We start from the raw sequence: 24892 nt of genomic DNA on the forward strand, positions 1-24892 counted from the left end.
AGGGAAACCTAGGCAAGACCAGAGGAAGCATTCAGAGTTTCTATTTTTCAGGGGAAATAAGCAGGCAAGTCAGTGGTGATCCACCTGGCCACAAAAGGGCAAACTGAATTCCGATGTATTCTCTCCCTCCAGTAACTTGGAGGTGGCTATTTGCAAAATATGTATCCTTGCCAAACATAGCAACCAATTATGTTTATTCTAAGTGGCAACTTTTTATGTATTGAGTCAGTATACATGCTCTTGCAACAGGTGATTCCCTTTTTGTTTATGCCAAATGCATTATGAAAAAAGAAGTGATGTCATTCCTTTTTCACTTCATCACGTCTTGGATGAAGACATTGAGATGAGATCTGTACATAGTGTCCATGAGGAATGGTCAGTAATAGGGGATTTGGCAAGAACAATCATTCTAAGCAAAAAAAATTAGTAAACATAGGGCTCTAAAATGCATACTGGTACCTTAACAGATGTGAGTACATCATCTTCAGTGCTGCGGAACGAAACTCTTCCACTTAAGCTGTTTGCTTTCCACATTTTGGGAGGAAATAGTATAGACCAAAGCAAGGAAAAAATTTGCTAATAAACATGGGCTCTAAAATGCATACCTTAAGAGCTATGAGAACTCAATCAGAAGAAGAGATGTTTAGTAGTGAAGATGGAAAAGTGCTCATAGATCTTAAGGTGTACCTTTTAGAGCCCGTGTTCACTTTAGTGTGGTAAAAATGTTGGATTATTGAACACAAAGGAAATGGTGAAACACCTGAAGATTTCGAAGAACTTGTCGAAGCACCCAGATGTAAGTCATCTCTTAACCGTGGTCATTGTTAATCAAGAAATGGAAACACTATTGGACTCAAAGGCCACTGCAAAATCTCCTTTCAAAACTCAGCCTATTCAGATATGATCATCTGAATTCAACCACTGTTGTATGCTTACATATCAAACAACTTATGACAGAGGAATGAAGATTGGAATCACAACAATGTCAGCCAAAGAATGAGCTGTTTGAACTGCCCATACCTGCTTGTAATGGTATATTTAACTTCAAAATTCCTTACTTCTCTAGTCTTGTCGTTATCTTCCAATTATATATTGCTATTGTCACAACCAGGAATTCATTTAGTTGTGACTATTATGGAATCATTGTATCTGTTTCACTTGACTTACCTGTTTCTTTTCTCTTGCAGAGTGACATTTGACTGCATTTTGGGAGATCACTCAATTCTGGGAATACACTATACCTCAGTAACACTTATTTCCACATTTGATGCATTCAAGATCTTTAATTTATGAAATAAAAAGTATTTTATGCCATTATATATTGATGTAATTACATTCAAACATTAAAATCTTTTCTTGAGTTTCCTTAAAATTATTTTACCTGGTTCTTTTCCCTAGTCCTTAAAATATTATCCTATACCCATTTTCATTATTATACCAAGCTAAGAGGTCCATTGGAGTTGAAATCCATGTCAATCGTCTCATTGCAGTTTTTCTACTGTCTCCACAAATTAATTTTAGATGAGTGTTGGAATGGAGCTTTAGCTGGTGGGTTAATCCCATACACAGTGGTCCAGCACTGGTTGCTTGACCAGCTCAGAAAAAAACTGATGTTCTCTGGGTCCCTTCGTGTTTGGTGGACTCAAAAATACTTTTAAAAAATTTTATTAGTTAATATTTAGAAACAGTGGCCATTTTGTTCCAGGCCAGAAATGTTCTTACATATTTACAAGCATCTCCAGACCTTTCAGATAAGAAACGTTTAGTTCAGCACAAACTGGAGTGTAAATTAAAAACCACGACCATCTAGCTGAATATATTCCATATTGTATTTTTAATGGCATAAAGTTATTTTTGCAAATTAAAAAACCTCAAGTTTTGAACAGTATTTTTTCAGAGGAGGAGTAATTTCTCAGCCTTAATTTTTTTTTGTTCCATTACACCACACAGTGTAGTTAATTTTTGGAGAGTATCAATGGTGAAAAGTGTGCACTTAAACATACACTGTTTTAAAAATTGATTTTTTGAATTTTTTCATTCTTTTGTGTCCAATGTCTTTGTTAGTGTACCAGATAAGAATCTGAAAACTGCACGCTCAGTAGACCGTATAAAATCAAACTTCAGTATAAATTTCTTGGATTCAATGGGAAGTTCTGAAAGAAAGTTACCAATATGAGTCAAAAATACGTTTCTTAACATCTACATTATCTGGACCAATGGATAAAGTGTTACATAATTTAAACATATCTATGATCACTTTTTTAAATGAGCCACCTAATTACATTATCTTGTGCTCACCTCATTTGTTTTTATTACGTTGTTCAGGGAACAACACAGAAAAACCTTCACTCAGTTTGGGCATTAGGTTGAAAGTTTGCCCAGTCACAGTTGTAAATTCTTCAGTACATTTTTAACAGGCATCCAGACTTATCCTTTTCTACTTTTTTAAAATGGGTCCTTGGTCCTGGTGGTCGGTAAAATGTAACATAGATGTCTTGCTTCTGACAATCAGTAGTATCAACTTCAGCAATCTACCACTTTTCACCATGAGCGCAAGCCACTATGTCCTTATTTTAAGTGTCAGTACTTCAAGTTTTCCACATTGATGAAGTTCATTATCGGGATGTTGATGTGAACTTACACTTGAGCACATTGTGTGACTCAGGTGTAAAACAATGAAAAGATCAGGTGGCTTTAATCTCCTGACAAGTGTCGAATCTTTCCTCCAAGACATTGGTGTAGAGCTCTGTATTTCCTCACATTTCATAGGTAATCCTTTCACCTGTTCTTTTAGAATTTAAACATTTCTTGAAGTGTGAAGATCTGGTTCTCATAGGTCTGCTGCAGACTAGCTTTTGTGACAGCTCACTTTGTTCTAACCCCGATATCATCACATGCATTCTTACCATGGCATCATGCAAAAAAGTGGCATTCTGCTCTAGTCCATGATCTTCTTTGTGAAAAAAGTTGTTAATAAAATTTTCTCTGTTTCTATATAGACTTGCAGCACCACCAGAGAAGTAGACCAGTTTGTTTGTAGAAGGGTTGTGCTGTTTTATTAGTTTGTTACTTGCAGTTGAAAAGCATGCACTGCTGTAGCGTTGTGTTCAAGGTAGTCAATTATGACACAAAAACTGTGACTCTGTAGCTTATTTTGGTCTTTATAACAGAACACAAATGGATGAACTGTGGCATGTTTTGTTTACTGAATGGTACCCCTGTACTTTGTCGTGAACAACAAAGGAATAGTTTTCTGAATAGTTAGCGCAGACTAAGCATTCATCAACTGCCAAGGTTTGCTTTTTGACTTTCAGAAATTTACCCTGAGCTTTGGCAATAAAATGATGCATTTTCATGTTAGGTACCAACATTTTAAAAAAAATCTTCTCATGGTTTCGTAATTTTCACCATTTCCATTCTATCTTGTTTCACCCATTGTTTGTATTCTGTATTGTCAAGCTTGAGATCATCTTCTTCCAATTCTTCAAACATGTCAAGTAAAGCTTGTTTGCCTGGGCAGTCCTGACATTTTCCCCATGATCATCCAAATGTAACTATCAGTACTGCAAACCAAAACATCCGAAAGGTCTTTATAGTCAATTCTAAGATTAACCCAATCCATCACCAACTTTACATTCTGGTGATACCAAAAAATACAAGCATTATGGGTGCCAGATGCCCCTGTAACAATTCACCATTTTGGTCTCAACATGCAAAAATTTTGACCTTCCAATTTTAATGTCAGGATTTTGTTTTTTGAATTCAGTGAATAGTTCATTTAAATTACAGAATATCAACCTTTCTTGCCAAGCTCAAACAGTTGTTACTGCCACCTTCATAAAATATAATGTTTTCATCTAAGAAATTAGGTTGCATTTGGGCCAATCCACACTAGCACTGTTTGCTTGACCATCTCAGAAAAATTTTGTTTTTACCGTGTGAATTCGATAATGTTTAGTAGAAGTTTATTGTTTATTATTCTGAAATGGCGGCCATACTTGTTCCAGGCCGCAAGCATTTTTTCGTATTTGTGAGCATCTACATTTTTTTTACAATTATTCCGTAGTGGATTGTCCTAAGCCTTTCAGATAAAATGCATTTAGTTCAACACATTCTGGGCTACAAATGACAGTAACTGCCATTTGATGTCAGGCAAAAAAAGACTGTTTCTGTGAAAGAAAATAGTTCTAAGATTCAAAGACAAAAAAGGTTAATATTGTGTAATTTAAATGAACTATTCACTGGATTTAAAAAAGAAAATCCTGACATTAAAATTGGAAGATCAAAGTTTTGCGAGTTGAGACCAAGATGGTGTACTGTTGCAGGGGCATCTGGCACCCATAATTTTTGTGTTTGTTTCTATCATCAGAACGTAAAGTTGATGATAGATGGGGCCAATCTTAAGAGTTGACTATAAAGACCTTTTGGAAGTTATGGTATGTAATATTGACAGTTACAATTGTATGATCAAGGGAAAACGTGACGATTGTCCGGACAAACAAGCCTTACTTGACATGTTTGAAGAATCTGAAGGTGATGATTTGATGCCTGACAATATAAAATACAAACAATGGGGGACACAAGACAGAAGTGAAATGGTGACAATCTTAAAATCACGAGAACAGTTTTTTGAAGTGTTTTGGTGGCTAACTTTGAAAATCTGAAATGCATCATTTTATTGCAAAAGCTCAAAGCAAATTTTTGAAAGACAAAAAGCAAACCTTGGCAGCTGATGAATTCTCAGTTTTTGCTGATTCTTCGAAAAATTATTTCTTTGTTGTTCAAGATGAAGTACAACAGCACCACTGGGTAAACAAACAGGCCACGATTCATCCATTTGTATTCTATTATAAAGATGAAGATAAACTAATGAGCAACAGCTTTTGTGTCATAAGTGACTACCATGAACACAACACTACAGCAGTGTACATTTTTCAACTAAAATCAACAAACTACATCAAACAGCACCACCCTTCCACAAAAAAACTGATTTACTTTTGGGATGGGACAGCAAGTCAATATAAAACAAAAACCAAAATCTTTATTAACATCTCCTTTCATAAATAAGATTTTGGGTTTGATGTAGAATGGCACCTTTTTGCTTCATGCCATGGGAAGAATGCTTGTGATGGTGTCGGGAGTACAACAAAGCGAGCTATCACAAAAGCAAGTCTGCAGCGGACCGATGACAATCGTATCATAACACCTCAAGAAATGTTTGAATTCTGTAAAAAACATACCAAAGGAATTACCTATGTTTTTGTACAATGTGAGGAAATACAAGAAGTCTATGACAGTATCTTGAAGAAAAGGTACATCACTTGTCAGAAGATTAAAGGCACTTGATCTTTTCATTGTTTTGCACCCCATTCACACAACTTACAGAAGTGTAAGATCACATCAACTTCGCCTGATAGTGAGCATCAGGGTGGAAAACTTGTACAACTGGTTCTTCAAAATAAAGACATAGTGGCTTGTGTTTATGATGAACAGTGGTGGATTGGCGAAGTTGATAATATTGACTGTCAAAACCAAGATGTACATGTTGTATTTTATCACCCTCCAAGACCAAGGACATCTTTAAAAAAAATTGAGAAGGATCAAGTCTGGATACCACTTAAAAATGTACTAAGGAAGCTGTCTCCCAAGGAATTTACAACTGTGACCGGGTGAACTTATAATCTGACACCCAAACTGAGTGAACAAATTTCTTAAATGTTCAATGAGCGATGTACTATAAAACAAATAACAAGAGAACAATATAATGTAATTAGTAGGCTTATTTTCAATAAAAAAATAAGTAATCATAGATATGAAATTATATACTGTAACTGATTTATTTTATTCCATAAGCCTAAATATCACAGATTTTAAAAAACGCATTTTTGATTTGTGCTTCTAATTTTTTTTCCATAACTTCCAATTGAATCTCAAAGTTGAAATTTATACTGAAGTTTCATATCATAAAGGACTATTAACTGTGAAATTTTCAGATTTTTACCTAGTCCCCCAAAAAAGATTTTGCATGCTACAAAATGGAAAAATAAAAAAAATCCATTTTTTTAAATAGTGTATTTTTTTAAGTGTAAGCTCCTCACCACTGATACTCTATAAAAAGTAACTATACTATACAGTGTAATAGCAGAAAAAATATTAAAGCAGAGCAAGTAATCTTTCTTTGGAAATCTACTGCTCAAAAATTGAGTTTTTTAAATTTGTGGCTGATAACTTTGAACTATTAAAAATTATTAAAGAATACATTCAGCTATGTGATAATTATGTTAATTTGTAGCCCAGAGTGTGTTGAAGTAAATGCATTTTATCTGAAAGGTTTAGGACATTCCACTACTGAATAATTGTAAAAAAAGTAGACGCTAACAAATACGTAAAAACGCATGCAGCCTGGAACAAATATGGCCACCATTTCAAAATAATAAACAATAAATTTTTTTTAAAAAATATTTTTGTTATTACTAAACATTGGGGAATTCACCCAGCATATATACAATTTTTTTGAGATGGTCAAGCAACCAATTATTTTTCTCTTTGATCACTTGGTATGGATTGACCCGTATCTCTTTTGTTATGCACATAAAATTCCCTGCTCATTTACTAGCCGTCTTGTTAATTTAACCAAACATTCTGACACATTAAATTCATCACCAACTTTTACTTGACTCCAGTATTAAACTGATAATAGCAACTTAATCCTCTTTGTTTGAAATACAACATTCAGATTTAAGCTTTTCTATCAAATCATTTTTGGTTGGAGAATTTTTAGAACTTCCATCTGGTTTAGTGCAACATTTCTTTTGAAATGGAACTTCTAAATTGTTTTTGGCATTAGTTGCCACTTTCTTAATTCCTGCATTCAAAGCAAAAGGTACTTTTCTTCACTTAGTTTTCAAATTTTACTAGCAGGCAATACACCTAGGATTTCAAGGGCTAAAACCATTTTTTTAAAGTTTTTGATGAGTCACAAAATTCTTTATCTGAACTATTACCATCTCTTTCTTTTTTAATGATAAATGTCTTAAGAATAACATGTTGGACGTGATGATTTTCCTGGTATTATATTTTTAACGTGGCTATTGTTTTTGGAATAATGATCAAACATTATTTCTCTCCGACCTCTTGTTACAGACTTAATATGTTTCTTAAAACAGTCCAAGCGAGATTGGCCAAAATGGTGATGAAATTTCTGTAAGTTTTTAGTTTCATGGTACTGAGAAGTTGAATTAACCTCTGAGCCAACACTCTTGGCTGTGCGACTGAAATCTGTCGATTGGAACGTCACTCTGAAGTCAATCTTCACTCACATAAATCAATTACAATGAGAATAAGTACAGAGAAATACATTTGTCAAAGGACCTTATTTATTAATTGGGTAGCCAGATTTAAAATAGCCTTTGTACAATTGCCTGATTACATGCTTGCTATTGAAAGTTTGATTACCAACTCTCACTTTTTCTGTGTCCCACATCATTTTAGACAAGCTCTTCATTCTTGGGAAGCCCAATGCCACACAACTTCCCAAGGGACTCCATGGTGCTACAGACTCTGAAATATACACTTGTGATGGTTTAAGCATGTTCAGTTGCGGTCTCACATCATCACCTGATATCCGTGGAGCACCTCTAATATAACATACTTAATACGTAACTAATTCATTCTAATAAATCCTCCGTGTCACTGACCACGATTACTCAGTTATTTAAAACGTGAAGGGTACAGGCCTTCTACTTACCCGTTCTCAAGTTATACAATCATTTTCTACCCTTACATTGAACAGTAACTTCCTAAATCCATTCTGTGTGGGAATTTAAAATAATTCATGCCATACGTGCAGCAGGCATGCAGGTCTCTTCAACCATGCTGTATAGCACACTCAGCAAATGGTTACCAAGTGTGCCTAAATTGAGCAATTCTTCTCCATCCACGTAGGTGTGCAGTCAGTTACGTAGCAGTCATCCTTACACAGAAAGTCACACAGTGAACAGAAGGAAGTTCATACACTGTCCAGTGTGTGTGTGTGTGTGTGTGTGTGTGTGGGACTCAACAGTAGGACTGGCTGTAGGGTAGGAACCTTAGGCTATGGATGCTGGTATAGGTATGTCATACATTTGGATAAGAAAGTTGTGGAGGTTACTATGATAATGGAATGCCACTGTGACTTGTGTTGCGAAGATATCAAAAGCATTGTCTCATTTCAGAGCTCACCTTGAAAAATATTAACACTGACAAAATAATCTAACCAGACATTCCAAACATTCAAGGCCTGGCTGATGCAGGGTGGTGGAGTGCTTCTCATCTCAACAGATTTCTTTGTAAACAAGGTCAGTGGGATAACTGTGTGAGAAGAAAGTCTGGCAAAGATTATTTTCCTCTATCTGCTTAACTTTCTGTCCCCCCCCCCCCCCCTTATCTTGCAACACATCTTTTCTTCTCACTGACTCTCCCCCCCCCCCCTTTCCTATCTCCGAAATTAAGTTAGGGTAATGCTTACTAATACATTATCTTTGTGCTCCTACTCTCTCTAATGACTTTTCCTGATCTTTGTCTCCCTTTCTCCTTGTAACAGGTGGGACCTTCTCAACAAAAAGTCTAAGAAGCCTCTACATATTCTACTAAATCCTTATTTCTCCCTTTAGGAGGAGAACATTGTTCAGCAAAGAAATTTGCAAGTTCAATGACGATGTCCATGAGGAAACTGCAGTGTGCATCCATTCTTGCAGTTACAGATTATTTGGATAACAGCATGCCAAAGTAAGCAGTCAACTTGTCCTTAGTTGGTGCAGTTCACGAGCGTTTTACCTGTGTTTAAAATTAATATTTCACAGTCCGAAAGATATGTTGGTATTTTCAAGAATCCTTTCCTTGACATTGGTATGAAGTTCACTGGTACCTGAACATTTTTTCCTAACTCGTTTTCTCTTTGCTCTGATGTTAATATTATAATCATAGCTACTGTAACCTGATACCTTACATTAATATTACACAGAGTTCCACTAAAGTCTTAATATGTCCATCAAATCTTACAATGGCAGCTTCATAATAAATGAATAAATGCTGAAGTCACTTTATCCCCCCACCACCTCCCCACATAAATTGCACTCAATAACCTATTTTTGTATGTTGTTATGATTAGCTAGCATGTTTCATAACAGTTTCACAGAGCTTGCTCTGTATTTTCAACTGCAGTTATTCAGGAGACACATCAAAACAACATAATCATGTAAAACATTGATAATTCATATGCATAACTGCTACAGCATCTGCAAGAATGAATATCTCAGATAAAGATTCAAAGCTTGGATATTGGTAAGGGGGTGATACAAAGTAGAGATATCTGCTTGACTTTTTGCGTATATAATTTATACTAAATTGCAGTATTTCAATCAGGAATAACTGCAATAAATCAAAACCAAAACCCTTAACATAGAATATAAGCATATTTCAATTCAATTATTTCATATTTTCTTTCTTAGTTTCATACATGTAATCAATAAAAACAGCATCATATCATAATTTGAAAAAGCTGACAAAGTTTTTGTACATATTCACAGAATGATAGAAAAGGAAATGTTAAAAGGATGCTAAAATATACTGTTTCTTACTCTCGGCAATGGAAAGAGTTAAATTCACCATACCTGTACTGTTGGGTGTTTTATTTGGTAAAAGATTTCACGTCACACAGTGAATGTGAAGCATCGCATACCTGTATTGTTGACTGTTTTTATTCCTAACTAAAATCCAAGGTTTCAGTAGTAGGTATGTAGATTTAATAAAGCTCAGCAAAGCTGGAAGTGGAATATATCCCAACCCCACTCCAATTCCATCACTAAATGAAAAACCACCTTTATATATGAAACCTATCATTTCTCTACTGCAAGATTTCCTGACAGTCTTTGCATTGGGCATCCAGAGTTCACGCATTTTCATGGCATGTTCTTCCACTATGGACTTTGTGGCTGTAGTTTTTTCACCTTTCATTGTGTCACTCACATTTTCACAATGATCCACATCAGCACTATTGCTATCTATCAGTTTCCTTTTCTCAGCATGTCTTTGCTTCCTAAGATATTTCAGTTTCTTCTTATGGTCATGTTGCAGTTTTTTTCTTTCCTGCTTTTTTTCGTCTTCATGGAGGGGTTCTATGGGTCCTGGAAATGATTCACAAGATGATAATCTTTTCAAGTCCTCATCAGTTGGAACACAAATTATGGAAAAATCAGTTGGAACTCCTTTATCTTTCAACACAACACATACTGGTACTAGGCATTTCTTGTCATCATCTGAATCAAAAAGGGTTCCTGTGTCAAAAGAAAGCTTTTTCTTTCTGCTGTTTATATGAAGTTCACATTCCAATTCATCTAGTTTCTTTCTGTCCCTTAATACATAAAATGACATTTGGTTTAAGTAATTCTCATCATGTTCATCAAAATTCTCATCACTCCACTCATTTATAAGTAAATTCCATGGACATTTAAAGGGACTTACAATACCAAGTGTAGCAAAATTTGGTCGTTTGTCAGGTGGCAACCTGGAGAAGAAAAATAAATTATCACCCTTTCATGTGTATTCAACTAGAAAAGATATTTATAAGGCAGCAACTAAAATTAAAACCGTAAATGTATTTCATCAGTGGACAACATTCAACTTAATATTACACTTAGCCATAAAGGGAAGTTTGCTATAGTGTTAACTATCTTGTCATACAGACATCACTAAACTTAACAATATTAAACTTCAAAGGAGATAAATAACCAATGTTCAGATAACACCTCAATTTGATAATGATGTCATGAGGGATAAACAGCGTGAAGTGGACCGTATAATGTCCAAAGTTGAGAAGGTCGGGGGTGCTTGGCAGTGGAGAGGGTGCAAACCAGGTAAGTTAGTAACTTGTTAGTTGCTGCTGGAAACCGTTAAGTGGCTAGGGAAAGAAGACCGAAAGAGAAATAGGATTAATGAAATACGTTACAGAAATTATGAATGAACATTGTAAACACAAACAGTTTAATGTACTGAAGAAATTGTAAGTCAATGATGTTATTAGGAACCAAGCAAATGTTTGGATAGGATAATGAGGTTGAAGGAATTGGCTGTGCCCCTTTTAAAGAACCATGTTGGCTTTCATCTTAACTGGCATGTGGAAAACACATTAAAAGAAATAAATAAATTAAACAAATCGAAATGTGGGGCTGGGTAACAAAAAGTGCATAAACGAGTTTCTAGAAAACTGGACCAAAATAGGTTTACAGAGCTTTTTTCATTCCAAAGTATCTCAAATTCAACGTAAAGTTCCAAATTGTTTTCACATTTTAAGAGACCAGGGGAGAAAATAGTTGTAATAGTTGAAAAACCATATCGGAACTTCTTTATTTATGTAGAGCATTGCAGAGTCTTAGATATCAACTGCACACACTTTGTTTTTTAAATACTTTTTTAAATAATGTTCAAAAGTAATTATATTTGAACAAAGATTGCATGAAAACAAATCACTACAAGAAGATAAAGATTTTCAAATATATAAAATATTTGGAAATTCAGTATTGGATTTTTCACAGTTTGATAAAATATTTCAGTCTGCTTATATTTGTTTCTATAGATGTGTGTAATTTCCTTAGACTACAGTTCCATCCATCATTTAGCCACTGTGGATTACAGCCTGTGTATATCCAAGGGTCATTCCATAAGGCATGAAAACCATGGTATTTCATGTGAATGATTGGCATCACCATATTCACAGTGAATATTCAAAACCCTGCGGCAAACACTACCGAAATCAACTGACAGATTGTGACTGCATGCAAGGATGGATCATTCAATGTGAATTTGATGTGCTGCAAGATGGATGGTGTCCCCCACCCACCTTACTCACCAGAACTCAGTCTCTGTGACTTTGAATTCATTCCACAACTGAGGAAACCATTGCAGGAGAGGCACTTTGCAAACAGGGCAAAAGTCCTTCCGGCATTTTGGCAACAGGAGGCACACATTGATGGCAATGCCAATGGCATTCAACGGCTTCTCCATCATTGGCAATGCTGTGAGTACGCAATGGGGGACTATTCTGAAGCAAATTAGTTGATTTTGATTCTTTTTCTTCCATTTGTACTCATGCACAATAAATTTACACACAGTTCCAATTCGTGTTCTTCATTTCAACCTTTACCACGACCTCCTGTACTGGAACTCTATTTTATATTGGCATTCAGATACACACCACCATAGCAGTTCCACGCACATAATGGAATTCTCATGTTGTCACATTATCACAAGATATACCATAGTTGCAATGACTTATGGAATAACCCTCACAAGAGCAATTTCTAATTGGAGTTTTACTGAAAGTAGGTCATGAATGGTGGAAACAATCAAATAAACAAATGAAACTTCGATTTTACAAAAATACAAACCACAATATTTCTTACGCTATAGCAAAATATTGTTTATTAAGAAGTGATTATATGAGACAGGCGAAATACCCTCAGACTTCAAGAAGAATATAATAATTCCAATCCCAAAGAAAGCAGGTGTTGACAGATGTGAAAATTACCGAACTATCAGTTTAATAAGTCACAGCTGCAAAATACTAACGCGAATTCTTTACAGACAAATGGAAAAACTAGTAGCAGCCGACCTCGGGGAAGATCAGTTTGTCAAAACTAGAAATGATTATCTCAATGGGAATTCCGCGATCGTTCATTAAATAAAATATGGCGTTTCAGTCTTCGATCGCTATTCTTTATTTTCAATTACCGCTTTCGGGCTAGCTGCCCATCTTCAGATCTGTTAGACAAAGTTAAAAATGTAATTAATAAGAGAGATACAGTTAGTGATAAAAATATCTTAGTTTACAAAAAGAAATTTTGGAACGTATTAAATGCCAACATACCATATGTTGTAGTTACAGAGTAACTTGTCCGTACAGAATATACGGTTCACTGTCATAAGTAAAGTAAATTTCAATCTGTTAAAACATTAGATCGCAGTTTCTAAGAGTAACCTGATTGGTAACAGTAAAAAGTGCCCTCTACCTATAACAATTGTGCATCTGTTATTATTTCGCCGTATATATTAATGGCGAATATTCTTTTTAATAAAACAATTTTTAAGGTAATAACATATGAATAATCTTTTTTGAGTGGACCATGAAACGAAAAATTTACATTAATTTAAAATTTCTTTATAAAGAAACATAAAATATAATTAAAATGTAGATATTCTTCCGAAAATGTGCGTTTCCTTTTCTTTGTTTTTGATTGGTGGTGGAGTGGATTTCCCTACGTCAGAATGTATACAACGCCACGCCGAGTCCTCTTGCGCCGCGCCCAATTCACCTCGCCGCCAGTACACTGAGGGCCGTTCCGCTGTAGCTGTTTCTTACTGGGGCGTGCTGTTGCATTCAAGAGTAAGCATAAACAGGTCTTTAAAAATCTCATAATAATTCCTGTGCATAAAATCACTTTGCTCATTAAGTAGTAGGCCTGGGGTTTTTCTTTGATGTGCGTAATTTCAATCTCTTCGAGCACGTTGAGATAGAGACTTTTTGGAGCTTTATGTAGTACCTCCATTTGTTCATTTATATTACTCACTTCATGTCTACTCTCTTTTACATGTGTTCCAAATGCTGTTCAATTGCTATGACTGCATGTTCCCTGCATCGAATTTCAAAATTCCGCCCTGTTTGTCCTATATAATAACTGTCACATTCAGCACATTTAATCTTATATACTCCAGAATTATTGTACCTCAGTTGTCATTTACGAAAAGGAATATATAGATAAGACAATGTGGTTTATTCAGGAAAATGGCATTAAAGAAGTCAAAAAAGATTTAACAAAGAAGTTTCAGACAGATTTAAAGGCAAGGATAGAAGCAATACAATTTTTATTCACTCCAAATGAAAAAGCTAGATTAGTAAAGATGAATCCAAGAACACCAGAAGCAAGAGCGCAAATAAAATTGTACAAGGAGAACAAACCAATGTGTGTTATTTGCAATGGGAAGGAAGCCGTTAATGAGCTCTTGAATAGGTCTTTGTACCGTAAGTTAAAATCTGCGTATAAATACGAGCAAGTTTACAACTTAAAAAAATAGTGTGTGTTTCGCTAATGAAGTGAAGGACATTGCAATCCCAGAGGATGCAGTCCTAGCCTCATTGGACGTCGTGAACCTCTACACTAATATACCAATATCGGAAACTTTGCAAATTGTAAGGAAAAACCTGATAAAAAATAAGTCAATAAGCATGGGTGAAATCGTCGAACTCGTAGATATGCTAGAGTTCACATTGAGTTTTAATAGTTTTATCTTTAACGATAAAGTTTTTATTCAAGATGAAGGTTTAGCTATGGGAAACAGTCATTTTAGCTGAAATTTTTATGAATGACTTTGAGAACAAAGTTTTTAGCTCTTTTCCAGAAATTAAGGAGAAGTTAATTTATTACAGACGGTATGTTGATGACACTATTTTATTATTCAAAAGGGAAAAAGAAGACGTAGAGGAAATGACTAAAGTTTTAAACGAGCAGCATCCAAAAATTCAATTCACACTAGAAATGGAAAACAATGGGGCAATTAACTATTTAGATTTGACTGTCAGAAAGGAGGGAGGCAGGCACGTTTTCGGCGTCTATAGAAAAGACACTTGCTCCGACAACATCATAGTAGCGACGTCGAACCACCCGGCACAGCATAAAAGAGCGTACTTTCATGCAATGTGCAACAGAGCCCTCAGATTGCCACTACAGGAAGATGAGTTGCAGAAAGAACTAGGTATTATTAAGCAAGTAGCAGCAGCTAACGGATACAGGACACAAGATGTTACACGTATGTTTAACAAGATCAAAAACAAATCCGCGAGCATCAGTAGCGATTCTAGGAAAATTAAAGTTAAGAAGAAGTTTGTCACCCTGACATACAAAGGGCATGTGTCAGAAAGAATTGCTAAATGCTTTCCAAAAAACATCGCAGTGGCATTTCAGAACGAAGGGCAAATGGCACATAGATTAAGACATAAACCAGCAACGACAAAACAAATGAAATACAATAATTCTGGAGTATATACGATTAAATGTGCTGAATGTGACAGTTATTATATAGGACAAACTGGGCGGAATTTTGAAATTCAATACAGGGAACATTGCAGTCATAGCAATTGAACAGCATTTGGAACACATGTAAAAGAGAGTAGACATGAAGTGAGTAATATAAATGAAAAAATGGAGGTACTACATAAAGCTCCAAAAAGTCTCTATCTCAACGTGCTCGAAGAGATTGAAACATACGCACATCAAAGAATAACCCCGGGCCTACTACTTAATGAGCAAAGTGATTTTATGCACAGGAATTATTATGAGATTTTTGAAGACCAGTTTTATGCTTACTCTTGAATGCAACAGCACACCCCAGTAAGAAACAGCTACAGCGGAACAGCCCTCGGTGTACTGGCGGTGAGGTGAATTGGGCGCGGCGCAAGAGGACTCGGCGTGGCGTTGTATACGTTCTGACGTAGGGAAATCCATTCCACCACCAATCAAAAACAAAGAAGAGGAGATGCACATTTTCGGAAGAATATCTACATTTTAATTATATTTTATGTTTCTTTATAAAGAAATTTTAAATTAATGTAAATTTTTCATTTCACGGTCCACTCAAAAAAGATTATTCATATGTTATTACCTTAAAAATTGTTTTATTAAAAAGAATATTCGCCATTAATATGTACAGCGAAATAATAACAGATGCACAATTGTTATAGGTAGAGGCACTTTTTACTGTTACCAATCAGGTTACTCTTAAAAACTGCGATATAATGTTTTAACAGATTGAAATTTACTTTACTTATGACAGTGAACCGTGTGTTCTGTACGGACAAGTTACTCTGTAACTACAACATATGGTATGTTGGCATCTAATACGTTCCAAAATTTCTTTTTGTAAACTAAGATATTTTTATCACTAACTGTATCTCTCTTATTAATTACATTTTTAACTTTGTCTAACAGATCTAAAGATGGGCAGCTAGCCCGAAACCGGTAATTGAAAATAAAGAATAGCGATCGAAGACTGAAATGCCATATTTTATTTAAGATCAGTTTGGATTCTGTAGAAATATTGGAACACGTGAGGCAATACTGACCCTACGACTTATCTTAGAAGCTAGATTAAGGAAAGGCAAGCGTATGTTTCTAGCATTTGTAAACTTAGAGAAAGCTTTTGACAGTGTTGACTGGAGTACTCTCTTTCAAATTCTGAAGTGGCAGGGGTAAAATACAGGGAGCGAAAGGCTATTTACAATTTGTAAAGAAACCAGATGGCAGTTATAAGAGTCGAGGGACATGAAAGGGAAGCAGTGGTTGGGAAGGGAGTGAGACAGGGTTGTAGCCTCTCCCCGGTGTTATTCAATCTGTATATTGATCAAGCAGTGAAGGAAACAAAAGAAAAATTTGGAGTAGGTATTAAAATCCATGGAGAAGAAATAAAAACTGTGAGGTTTGCCAATGACATTGTAATTCTGTCAGAGACAGCAAAGGACTTGGAAGAGCAGTTGAACAGAATGGCCAGTGTCCTGAAAAGAGGATATAAGAAGAATATCAACAAAAGCAAAACGAGGATAATGGAATGTAGTCGAATTAAGTCGGGTGATGCTGAGGGAATTAGATTAGGAAATGAGACACTTAAAGTAGTAAAGGAGTTTTGCTATTTGGGGAGCAAAATAACTGATGATGGTCGAAGTAGAGAGGATATAAAATGTAGACTGGCAATGGCAAGGAAAGCGTTTCTCAAGAAGAGAAATTTGTTAACATCGAGTATTGATTTAAGTGTCAGGAAGTCGTTTCTGAAAGTATTTGTATGGAGTGTAGCCATGTATGGAAGTGAAACATGGACGATAAATAGTTAGAAGAGAATAGAAGCTTTTGAAATGTGGTGCTACAGAAGAATGCTGAAGATTAGGTGGGTAGATCACATAACTAATGAGGAGGTATTGAATATGAGTGGGGAGAAGAGAAATTTGTGGCACAACTTGACTAGATGAAGGGATCGGTTGGTAGGACATGTTCTGAGGCATCAAGGGATCACCAATTTAGTAATGGAGGGCAGCATGGAGGGTAAAAATCGTAGAGGGAGACCAAGAGATGAATACACTGAGCAGATTTAGAAGGATGTAGGTTGCAGTAGTTACTGGGAGATGAAGAGGCTTGCACAGGATAGAGTAGCTTGGAGAGCTGCATCAAACCAGTCTCAGGACTGAAGACCACAACAACAAAAACAACAACAAGAGGTGTTGATAAGAAAGGTATCTGACCTAAAAAATCATCTTTTATGTGCCCATATTTTGTACAAGAATGTAAAATGTAATACTTTATACTGGTTTGTATTAGGTACGTCCTATATCGTCACTGTAATAAAATGGGTGCCAAATAAGTGGACCTTGTGAGTTTAACAATATGACGTGTGTGCAAGTTGCGTTTGCGCTTTGTGTGTGTGTGTGTGTGTGTGTGTGTGTGTGTGTGTGTGTGTGTGTGTGTGTGCGTGCGTCTATTGCTGACAAAGGCCTGAAAGCTCTAATTGTGTGAATCTTTTTGTTGTGCCTATCACGACTCAGCATGTCCGCTATATGGTGAGTAGCAACTTTCCTTCACAATACTGTTGCATTCCATCCTGGATTTTCCATTGTTTGATCTTGTGTGTTTGGTGTTCATAGAACTTAAAGGTTCATTTCTTTAATGGAAAAAAGGCCTGGGGTGAGGTAATGGTGTTGAGAACATCAAAGTTAACAACAAGCTAAACAATAAAGTGTGATATAAAATTTTGTTAGTTTAATACTGAAATAACATCTTGCTTATTTGTTCAAAAGCTGTTCTTTACATGAAAAGTAAGAGCAGCACTAAGTGTCCAGTTCCATGATTTTAACAACTTTGCTATTTGCTTTTCCGTACTGTGTAAAGGACAGGGATCTGTCAGTGCATTATGTCCAAGTTATTTCTAAATAACAGTAAGATCTGAGACGCGAAGAATGTCTCAATCCTTTAGGGCAAAACAATAAAGAATTTACAGGTCCTGAACTGAATATTTTGAGATCAGGAACTAATGGTCAGAAACGGCTAGATAGTCTTCTTAACGCAAAGAACTAACTTAAGCTCAAAGCACCTGTTCAAACTTACAACTACCAGTCTTGATTCAGGCACTACAGTATACTCTACTGACATAACTGAACTCTGGGTTCAAAGTCACTTAACTCTACTGCTTGAATATGTTGTTTATTTAACTACTGCCCTATCAGAACCACTAACCCTGTGTTCTTTGAAGAGTGTATTCCATAGCTGCTTATTGATAAATCACCTCATACAATCCTACATTTAAAATTCTACTAAACGAACAACTATGTGTCAAGAGTCTTGGCCTCCTGTTCCTATAACCACTTACAAATTTCTTCCATTTTGGCTGATGCGTAATCCAAAAACACTCCATCTTCGACAACCAATCACACACTGATAAACTTTAGCGTGGACAAATTACAGATACTTGTGGCATCATGAAAACTGATACGATAAGTAATTGTTCATTACAAAACAGTTTATGAATAACTGCCTCACACACACACAGCTCATTCAGGACCTTGTACTACCTTTAATGTTCATTTCCCTATCTCAAAATACTCATTTTAAGATCCTGTCCAGTTTGTAGAGTGTTTACCCATTAAGGCTTTCACCATTATGTGGTAGTACTAGCAAATGATTACACAAGTCTGTTCTACTGTTTTTCTGGTTTCATGTCATACAATTGCATGTACAACAGACACGAAGTGTAGCACTGGCAGCCCAGTAACTAAAGCATACCAATCCGTGGTGTTCCTGGAGAAAGAACATAATACTACCCAACTGAATTATAAAAATCTGTAAAGAATGGGAAATGAGGCCACACAAAGGTTAACTAGAGAAGGCACATATGATCCGAAAAACAGGAGAGAGCACAGCAGAACTAGAGAGATATTAAATTCCAATAACAGACGAGAAGTTAGAAGTGGCTTCAAATAAGGAAATGAAGTGTAATGAATACTTAGGCCCTGCTGCACACCTTGTTTCCTGTACACCATTACAGGCCCCATCTCCAAATATTTTTATGAACTCTTCTCACCGTCTCAATCCCACACTTATTTTCTTTCTTGTCTTTTGTGCCATTAATTTTTCTGTCACTTGCAGCTAAACAAGTTGCCGAGGGTACATTGTATTATTATCGATCATTATCTTCCCTATTCAATACACAAGAGAACAGTGACTGGCCATATGCTTGCACATGTATCATAATCTCTCATCGCCACATGGCTCCCTTCCGTCCTACACCTCATGTCATCTGTCCTTCCTTCCTTCTCTTATGTTTTACATTTGTCTTATCTCTGTTATTGTTTGTCCACATCTTTCCCTACATTTTCCTTCTTGCCTTTCTTAAACAGACACGCAACCTTGACCAACATGGTCGCATGGAACTTTTGCAGCACCCTGTAGCATAGGCCATGACCACTTTGACTGTCCACCCATTACCTTCTGTTGAGTCCATGCAGCATTCCAATCCTGTGCTCCTGCTGCCTCACCCTCTCGCATTCTTATCATGAGCTTACTCTCTCTCCCAAACATCAGCCACCCTTCCCCACACTCCCACACCCCCTTTCTCCCATCACTCATTCTGCCAAGATACAACCCCTCACCCCATTCAAGCTGAAATCTTGCCTGCACAATACAGTCATACAGGTGTGTGTGGGAGAGGGGGGGGGGGGCTCCTAGCTCTAAAAAGGTGTCTCTGAAAGTTAGTAAAGTTCTGTCTCCTTTATGTGCATTTCAGTCACTCAACATCCATACTATTCAGTGAATTGTTACCTTCACTACTTAAATTATTCTACTGCCTTGTCTTAATCAAAGTGTACAAAAGATATATTTTAATTTTTTTCATATTTTCTCCAGAATACTGTCTACATTTAACAATAGTATTTCTTGTGATATTATCAGTCCCCTCCTACCAGTTCTCAGTTGTGTTTGTAGAGCACCTCATATTTATTCCCAGTGCATTTTGGATATAGTGAACCAAGCAGTAACAATGTTAATAGAACATCTCTCAATTCACTCTTTCTTGAAGCCAACTTTCAGATAATCTCAAACCTTGGAGCAGTAATAAGGAGTAAGTTGCATGGGAGAGATTCGTAATATCTCCATCACTGATGTATATATTTTTTAGAATACTCTTTAAAACTCTTCAGACTTCAAATTCTTTTTCCTACAGCTGATTTTTCCATGTTCATTCAACTTTCAGATGTTTTCTAACATCACACTGCAATATTTAAATGATTTGACAGAGTCCAGATACTGACTTTTAATTCTGTCATTAACAGATATAGTACTTGTATCTTCTTTATATACAAATTACTTTGCATTTATCTATATTTAATGTGAGTTTTAATTCACCACACAAATTTATTTAAAGTCAGTTATAAAGCAGATTGACATTTTTCTTTAACTTTTTCAGTAACCAGTCCAAGATGATTGTTATGTTCTTACACAACTTCCACACAGTGAGAGTATTATTGGTTCTGTCACATTTCCTCAGTATATGCTTGACATAATGAGCACCCACCAGGTGCTAACTGACAAAAACATTTTTTAGAGGTTGCTCATTGTCTTTGGGACCACAGCAAGTCATTACATCCCTGAACTGTCTGATATTACTGAAAATGGTCTGCACTTCAGCATTTTTTTTCTACCATCACTGCAATAGACTGAAGCTCAGAAAAATATTAATATTGCTGCGAGCTGTGGCACATGCGTGCTGTCGGTTGCCAATTCGAACCCTACTACAAGTAATTATTTGTTATTTAGTATTTATAATTCCTGGAATGCTTTCAGAATTTCTTATTTTTGTTATGTTTGCTATTCTGGAATAGTCAAGTTTTTTATAAATATCAGAAGTCTCTGTCCAGGAGGCAGTTCCGTTCTCGCGTTGGTAATAAAGGTGCTAATAGCTGTACTTCACTGATGGCACTGCTTTCAGGTTCAGACTTGAGTGTGGTTTTTACATGACATTGTTCAGTGGAGATGCGAGGTACTTTAAAAGACCTAAATAACTGTGGCTCCACATACAGCAACAGGTCCACTGTGCACCAGGCATTCATCAGTGTTTTCGAGAGACTCTGATGGAACCTGACAAATTGGCTTAAAGGGCTTAACTGATTAACCAAACACAACAGATGGGATGACATATTGTGTGTGGCAAATGTGTACTTTCACTCAGACAGCATAGCAAAGCAGTGGTTCAAGGACAGCAAAGAGAAGCTTAATTGTAGGAACAAATTCCAAGCTGAACTGAAGATAACATTCAGTGAGAATCAGCAGCAAGTTTGCTTGGTGCATGAACATTTAAGAACAGGGACTACTCTTATGAGGAAGTTACACAGTCCTACATAAACAATGTTTCGGCCCTATGCCACACTGTGAGTTCCACTGGAATATGACAGAAACCAACAAAATCTCAACATCTAATGAAAGGGGCCACAAAAGACATATCAAGCTCTTCTGGTAAAGGACATCATAACAACAGAAGAATTCAAGTGATGCCAGTGCATTGAGGAAATGCAACAGAAAATAATTGGATGAAAGAAGTACAACCGACTCTCAAATATTGTCACTATGGCAGGAAGACTACGACCTCATCTCTCTCACACTCCATGTAGTGAGAAAAGTGATACAGCAGTTTACGGAGATCAGAACTGTTGGACTAAGTACACACAAGACATAACAGCCATGAATGTCAAACCCATGTGTCAGGAGATAATAAAGAATGTTGAAGAAGAGGTGTATCGATCTTTAGCAATAATTTCAGACACCAGACGAATGAGCCAGCAAGAATGGACCTAGCCTTCTCTGACTTATGTCGCAGCCATCAACTGGCAACCCAGCACATGACCAACCCAAGCACAACCAACTCTTCTATCAAGCAGAACACCCTGCAAAAGAACAGACCTTTGAAGGACAGGGGACAGCATGCTGGTATTTGTCCTCTGTGGGCACCCTGGATAAGTTACATGTTACTGTAGAGAAAAAAAAAGCAAGTTTTCAATGGCTACTACACTGCCAGATGTCAAACATCACTACAGTTCTATTCAAGCCAGTCAATTACAGATGATTACACCCAAACTCCAGAACAAAGTCCATTGCCATACACTAAATAAGTCACTCCTCAATATGCCACAGCTGTTCCCCATTACTGTACAGAGGAAACAGCCACTTGTCTTGCAGTTGAATTCAAGAAAACTACATAAGGCGACCATCTATGAAGGGGAGGCGGTCATGGATAAAAATCCACCATGGACGATGGTCACCAAGGTTCAGGGAATCTTGTCATCAGCAATTGCCATCCTGTGGGGACACAAGCTGACTCAGGGGCTTCCTTTTGTGTACTGTCAAACGCTTATCCTCATCAGCTAAAGAAGATAATGTTGTGCAATAGAAAGCAACTGTGCTGAAATTTGCAACAGGGAAATACATCCAGCTGACAGTAAATGTATTGCAAGATGTCAATGTCAGAATGCACCCCTTTTAATTTGTAGTTTTACCTAAACGTAGTCATAATCTTATTCTCTGACTGGACTTCTTGCGGGCATCACAAGCAGTCACAGACTGCTGAAGATCACAGCTCAGGCGGATAAAGCTATTCCAACAAGCACACAGAACAGAGATTTCTCTCTGTGATTTTTTGCCATTGAAGAAAACGTTACCAAGATGCTCATTAAAACTGTGAAACTTTGTTGATTACAAAAAGTTACAGACTCACAAAATGAAATCTAAATAGCAGTGATTTATCATAAGCACTGTAGATGGTCAAGGAGAACCCCGAGCTGTCCCTAAAGGTATGTGTGTAGGAACAGCCAAACCAGTCCTGGATGGGCAGTTCAGTAGCACTGACGAATTATTGTGCTCTGCTACCACTACAGAAAATACAGGAGTGGAAGCTACTACTGAACTGCCACTAAGATATGAACTGACCGATGATTTACGTGATTGAGTGTTAGCCATTCTGAACGACTTTTCACATGGTTTCAAATCTGGAGTGGAGGAAAGACAGACTTAATGGTCCATGTAAAACACTACATTAACCCGGGGACCATCCATGATTACCCAACGCTCGTATTTGGTGTCACCAGCTGAATGGTGCATAATTTGGGAGGAAGCGGAGAAGATGCTGCAAGATATCATTGAACCTAAGGATAGTCCTTGGTCCTCTCTTGTGTGCTCCTTATGAAGAGTAAAGATAGCACGTGGCCTTTCTATGTCGACTACTGATGACTGAACAAAATCCAGAAAAATGTCTAAACATTGCCTCAGACTAATGACATCCAAAGCTGCTCGAAAGGAGCAAAATTTTTCTCAACTATGCACATGCAAACAGGCTACTGGTAAATTGAGGTTGACAATGGTGACCAGGAAAATACTGCCCACATCACACCGGATGGTCTCTCTAAAGCCATTTGGACTGTGTAACACTCCAGTCATCTTCGAATGTATGCTGGACACCCCACTTTGACACAGGTGGATGATATCTCTTTGTTATCTGGATGCAATGACTTTTTTTGTTTTTTTAAGAAATTTGAAGAACATCTAAGCTGCTGACAATCGTGCTGAAGTATTTCATATTGCAGGCTTTTGCCTAAATCTGAGAAGTGCCTCTTCGCCACCCAATAAATAAAAATGTCAGGGCACCCAAAGAATAGTGACTGAGTCCAACATGATCCACACAAAATAAGAAAGGGGGGGGGGGGGGGGTACTAATGCTCATTCTGCTGTGATGGGAATGTGGCGACACAACCAGAATGTAAGGATCTACCAGTGCTGCCCATACAGACAACCATTGGCAAGATCTAGAACCAGGGTGATGTAGTTGGCTCCAACGAGAAGTTCTGAAACACAGGTTGCTGTTTCTCCAGAACAGGGAACAATGCCGCAAGCTGTGGTGTATGCAGTGTGGCATAGCTGTTAGCACCACTGGCTGGTGTCCTGGGGTCACCTGTTCAAACACAGCCATCAACAAATACTTGTTATTCAGTATTCATCATTTCTGAGAGGTTTCTCAAAATTTCTAATGTTTGTATGTTCTGGAATAGTCAACATCTGTATAAACAACAACACTCTCCTTCTGGGAGTTTGTCCTGTTCTAACCCTACATTGCTTTTTATAATAAAGAGCTTGCAGTGCCAAGTATTGTACTTTACTGATGACCCTGCTTTCGAATTTGGACTTGAATCTGTTGCTTTTCATCAGTTCCAATTACTTTTTACCACTGGGGACATTCATTTAATTTACTTCCCTACGAGTTTGTAGACTGGTCAAATGGTATTGGCAGGTTATGATCTTTCTACATGAATATTTTTTTAAAATGTTAATTTTGTTCCAGTTTTGTTTTTTATGTTGGCAGGCACCAATGTGCAAGTAAGTTTTTGAAATGCTCTGTGATTTTACAGCAGATATGAATGCCCTGAAAGATCTTTTCTAGTGGAACCTCCTTTATTTCTTCTTATCAGCTGCACAAGAAATCAATATTTTTCAGTGAAGTTCTCTGTAGTCTCTTTAGCACTGAATGCCATAATGCCAATTTTTCATAATTTTTTGAAATGTCATTCATTGTGGTTGTTCCTTGTAGAGTTCATCACCTTAGTGCCTGTATGATAAGCAACATATGATGGATAATATGTTCCTTCTTACATTTATTACGGTCAAGTTAAATGTTCCTATTCAATCTTGTCAAAAGGACAGTAGTGGCTGTCTATGAAATGTAAATACTCCCAATGTTTTTCGACACAGTCTTCTTCTACACTGAATCTGTCTCCTACAATGATAGT

At 36.8% G+C, this 24892-nt stretch overlaps 2 protein-coding genes across 4 annotated transcripts in view; one reads left to right on the plus strand and one right to left on the minus strand.

The window, feature by feature from the left end:
- LOC124787689 (acyl-protein thioesterase 1) overlaps positions 1–1270 on the plus strand; it is a 148831-nt gene extending 147561 nt beyond the window's left edge. The window contains exon 9 of the transcript XR_007015991.1: positions 1188–1270. The gene's annotated coding sequence lies outside the window, so the exon portion shown is untranslated. The remainder of the gene's footprint in view (positions 1–1187) is intronic.
- An 8162-nt stretch (positions 1271–9432) lies between these two features.
- Positions 9433–24892, minus strand: part of LOC124787850 (ribonucleases P/MRP protein subunit POP1) — a 77085-nt gene continuing 61625 nt past the window's right edge. For all 3 annotated transcript variants that reach the window (XM_047254804.1, XM_047254803.1, XM_047254805.1), the window contains exon 8: positions 9433–10543. In XM_047254804.1, the coding sequence (XP_047110760.1) occupies positions 9685–10543 (859 nt within the window). In that variant the 3' untranslated portion in view covers positions 9433–9684. The remainder of the gene's footprint in view (positions 10544–24892) is intronic.

The sequence above is a fragment of the Schistocerca piceifrons genome, chromosome 3 (genome assembly GCF_021461385.2).
Source record: "Schistocerca piceifrons isolate TAMUIC-IGC-003096 chromosome 3, iqSchPice1.1, whole genome shotgun sequence".
Taxonomy (NCBI): Eukaryota; Metazoa; Arthropoda; class Insecta; order Orthoptera; family Acrididae; genus Schistocerca; species Schistocerca piceifrons.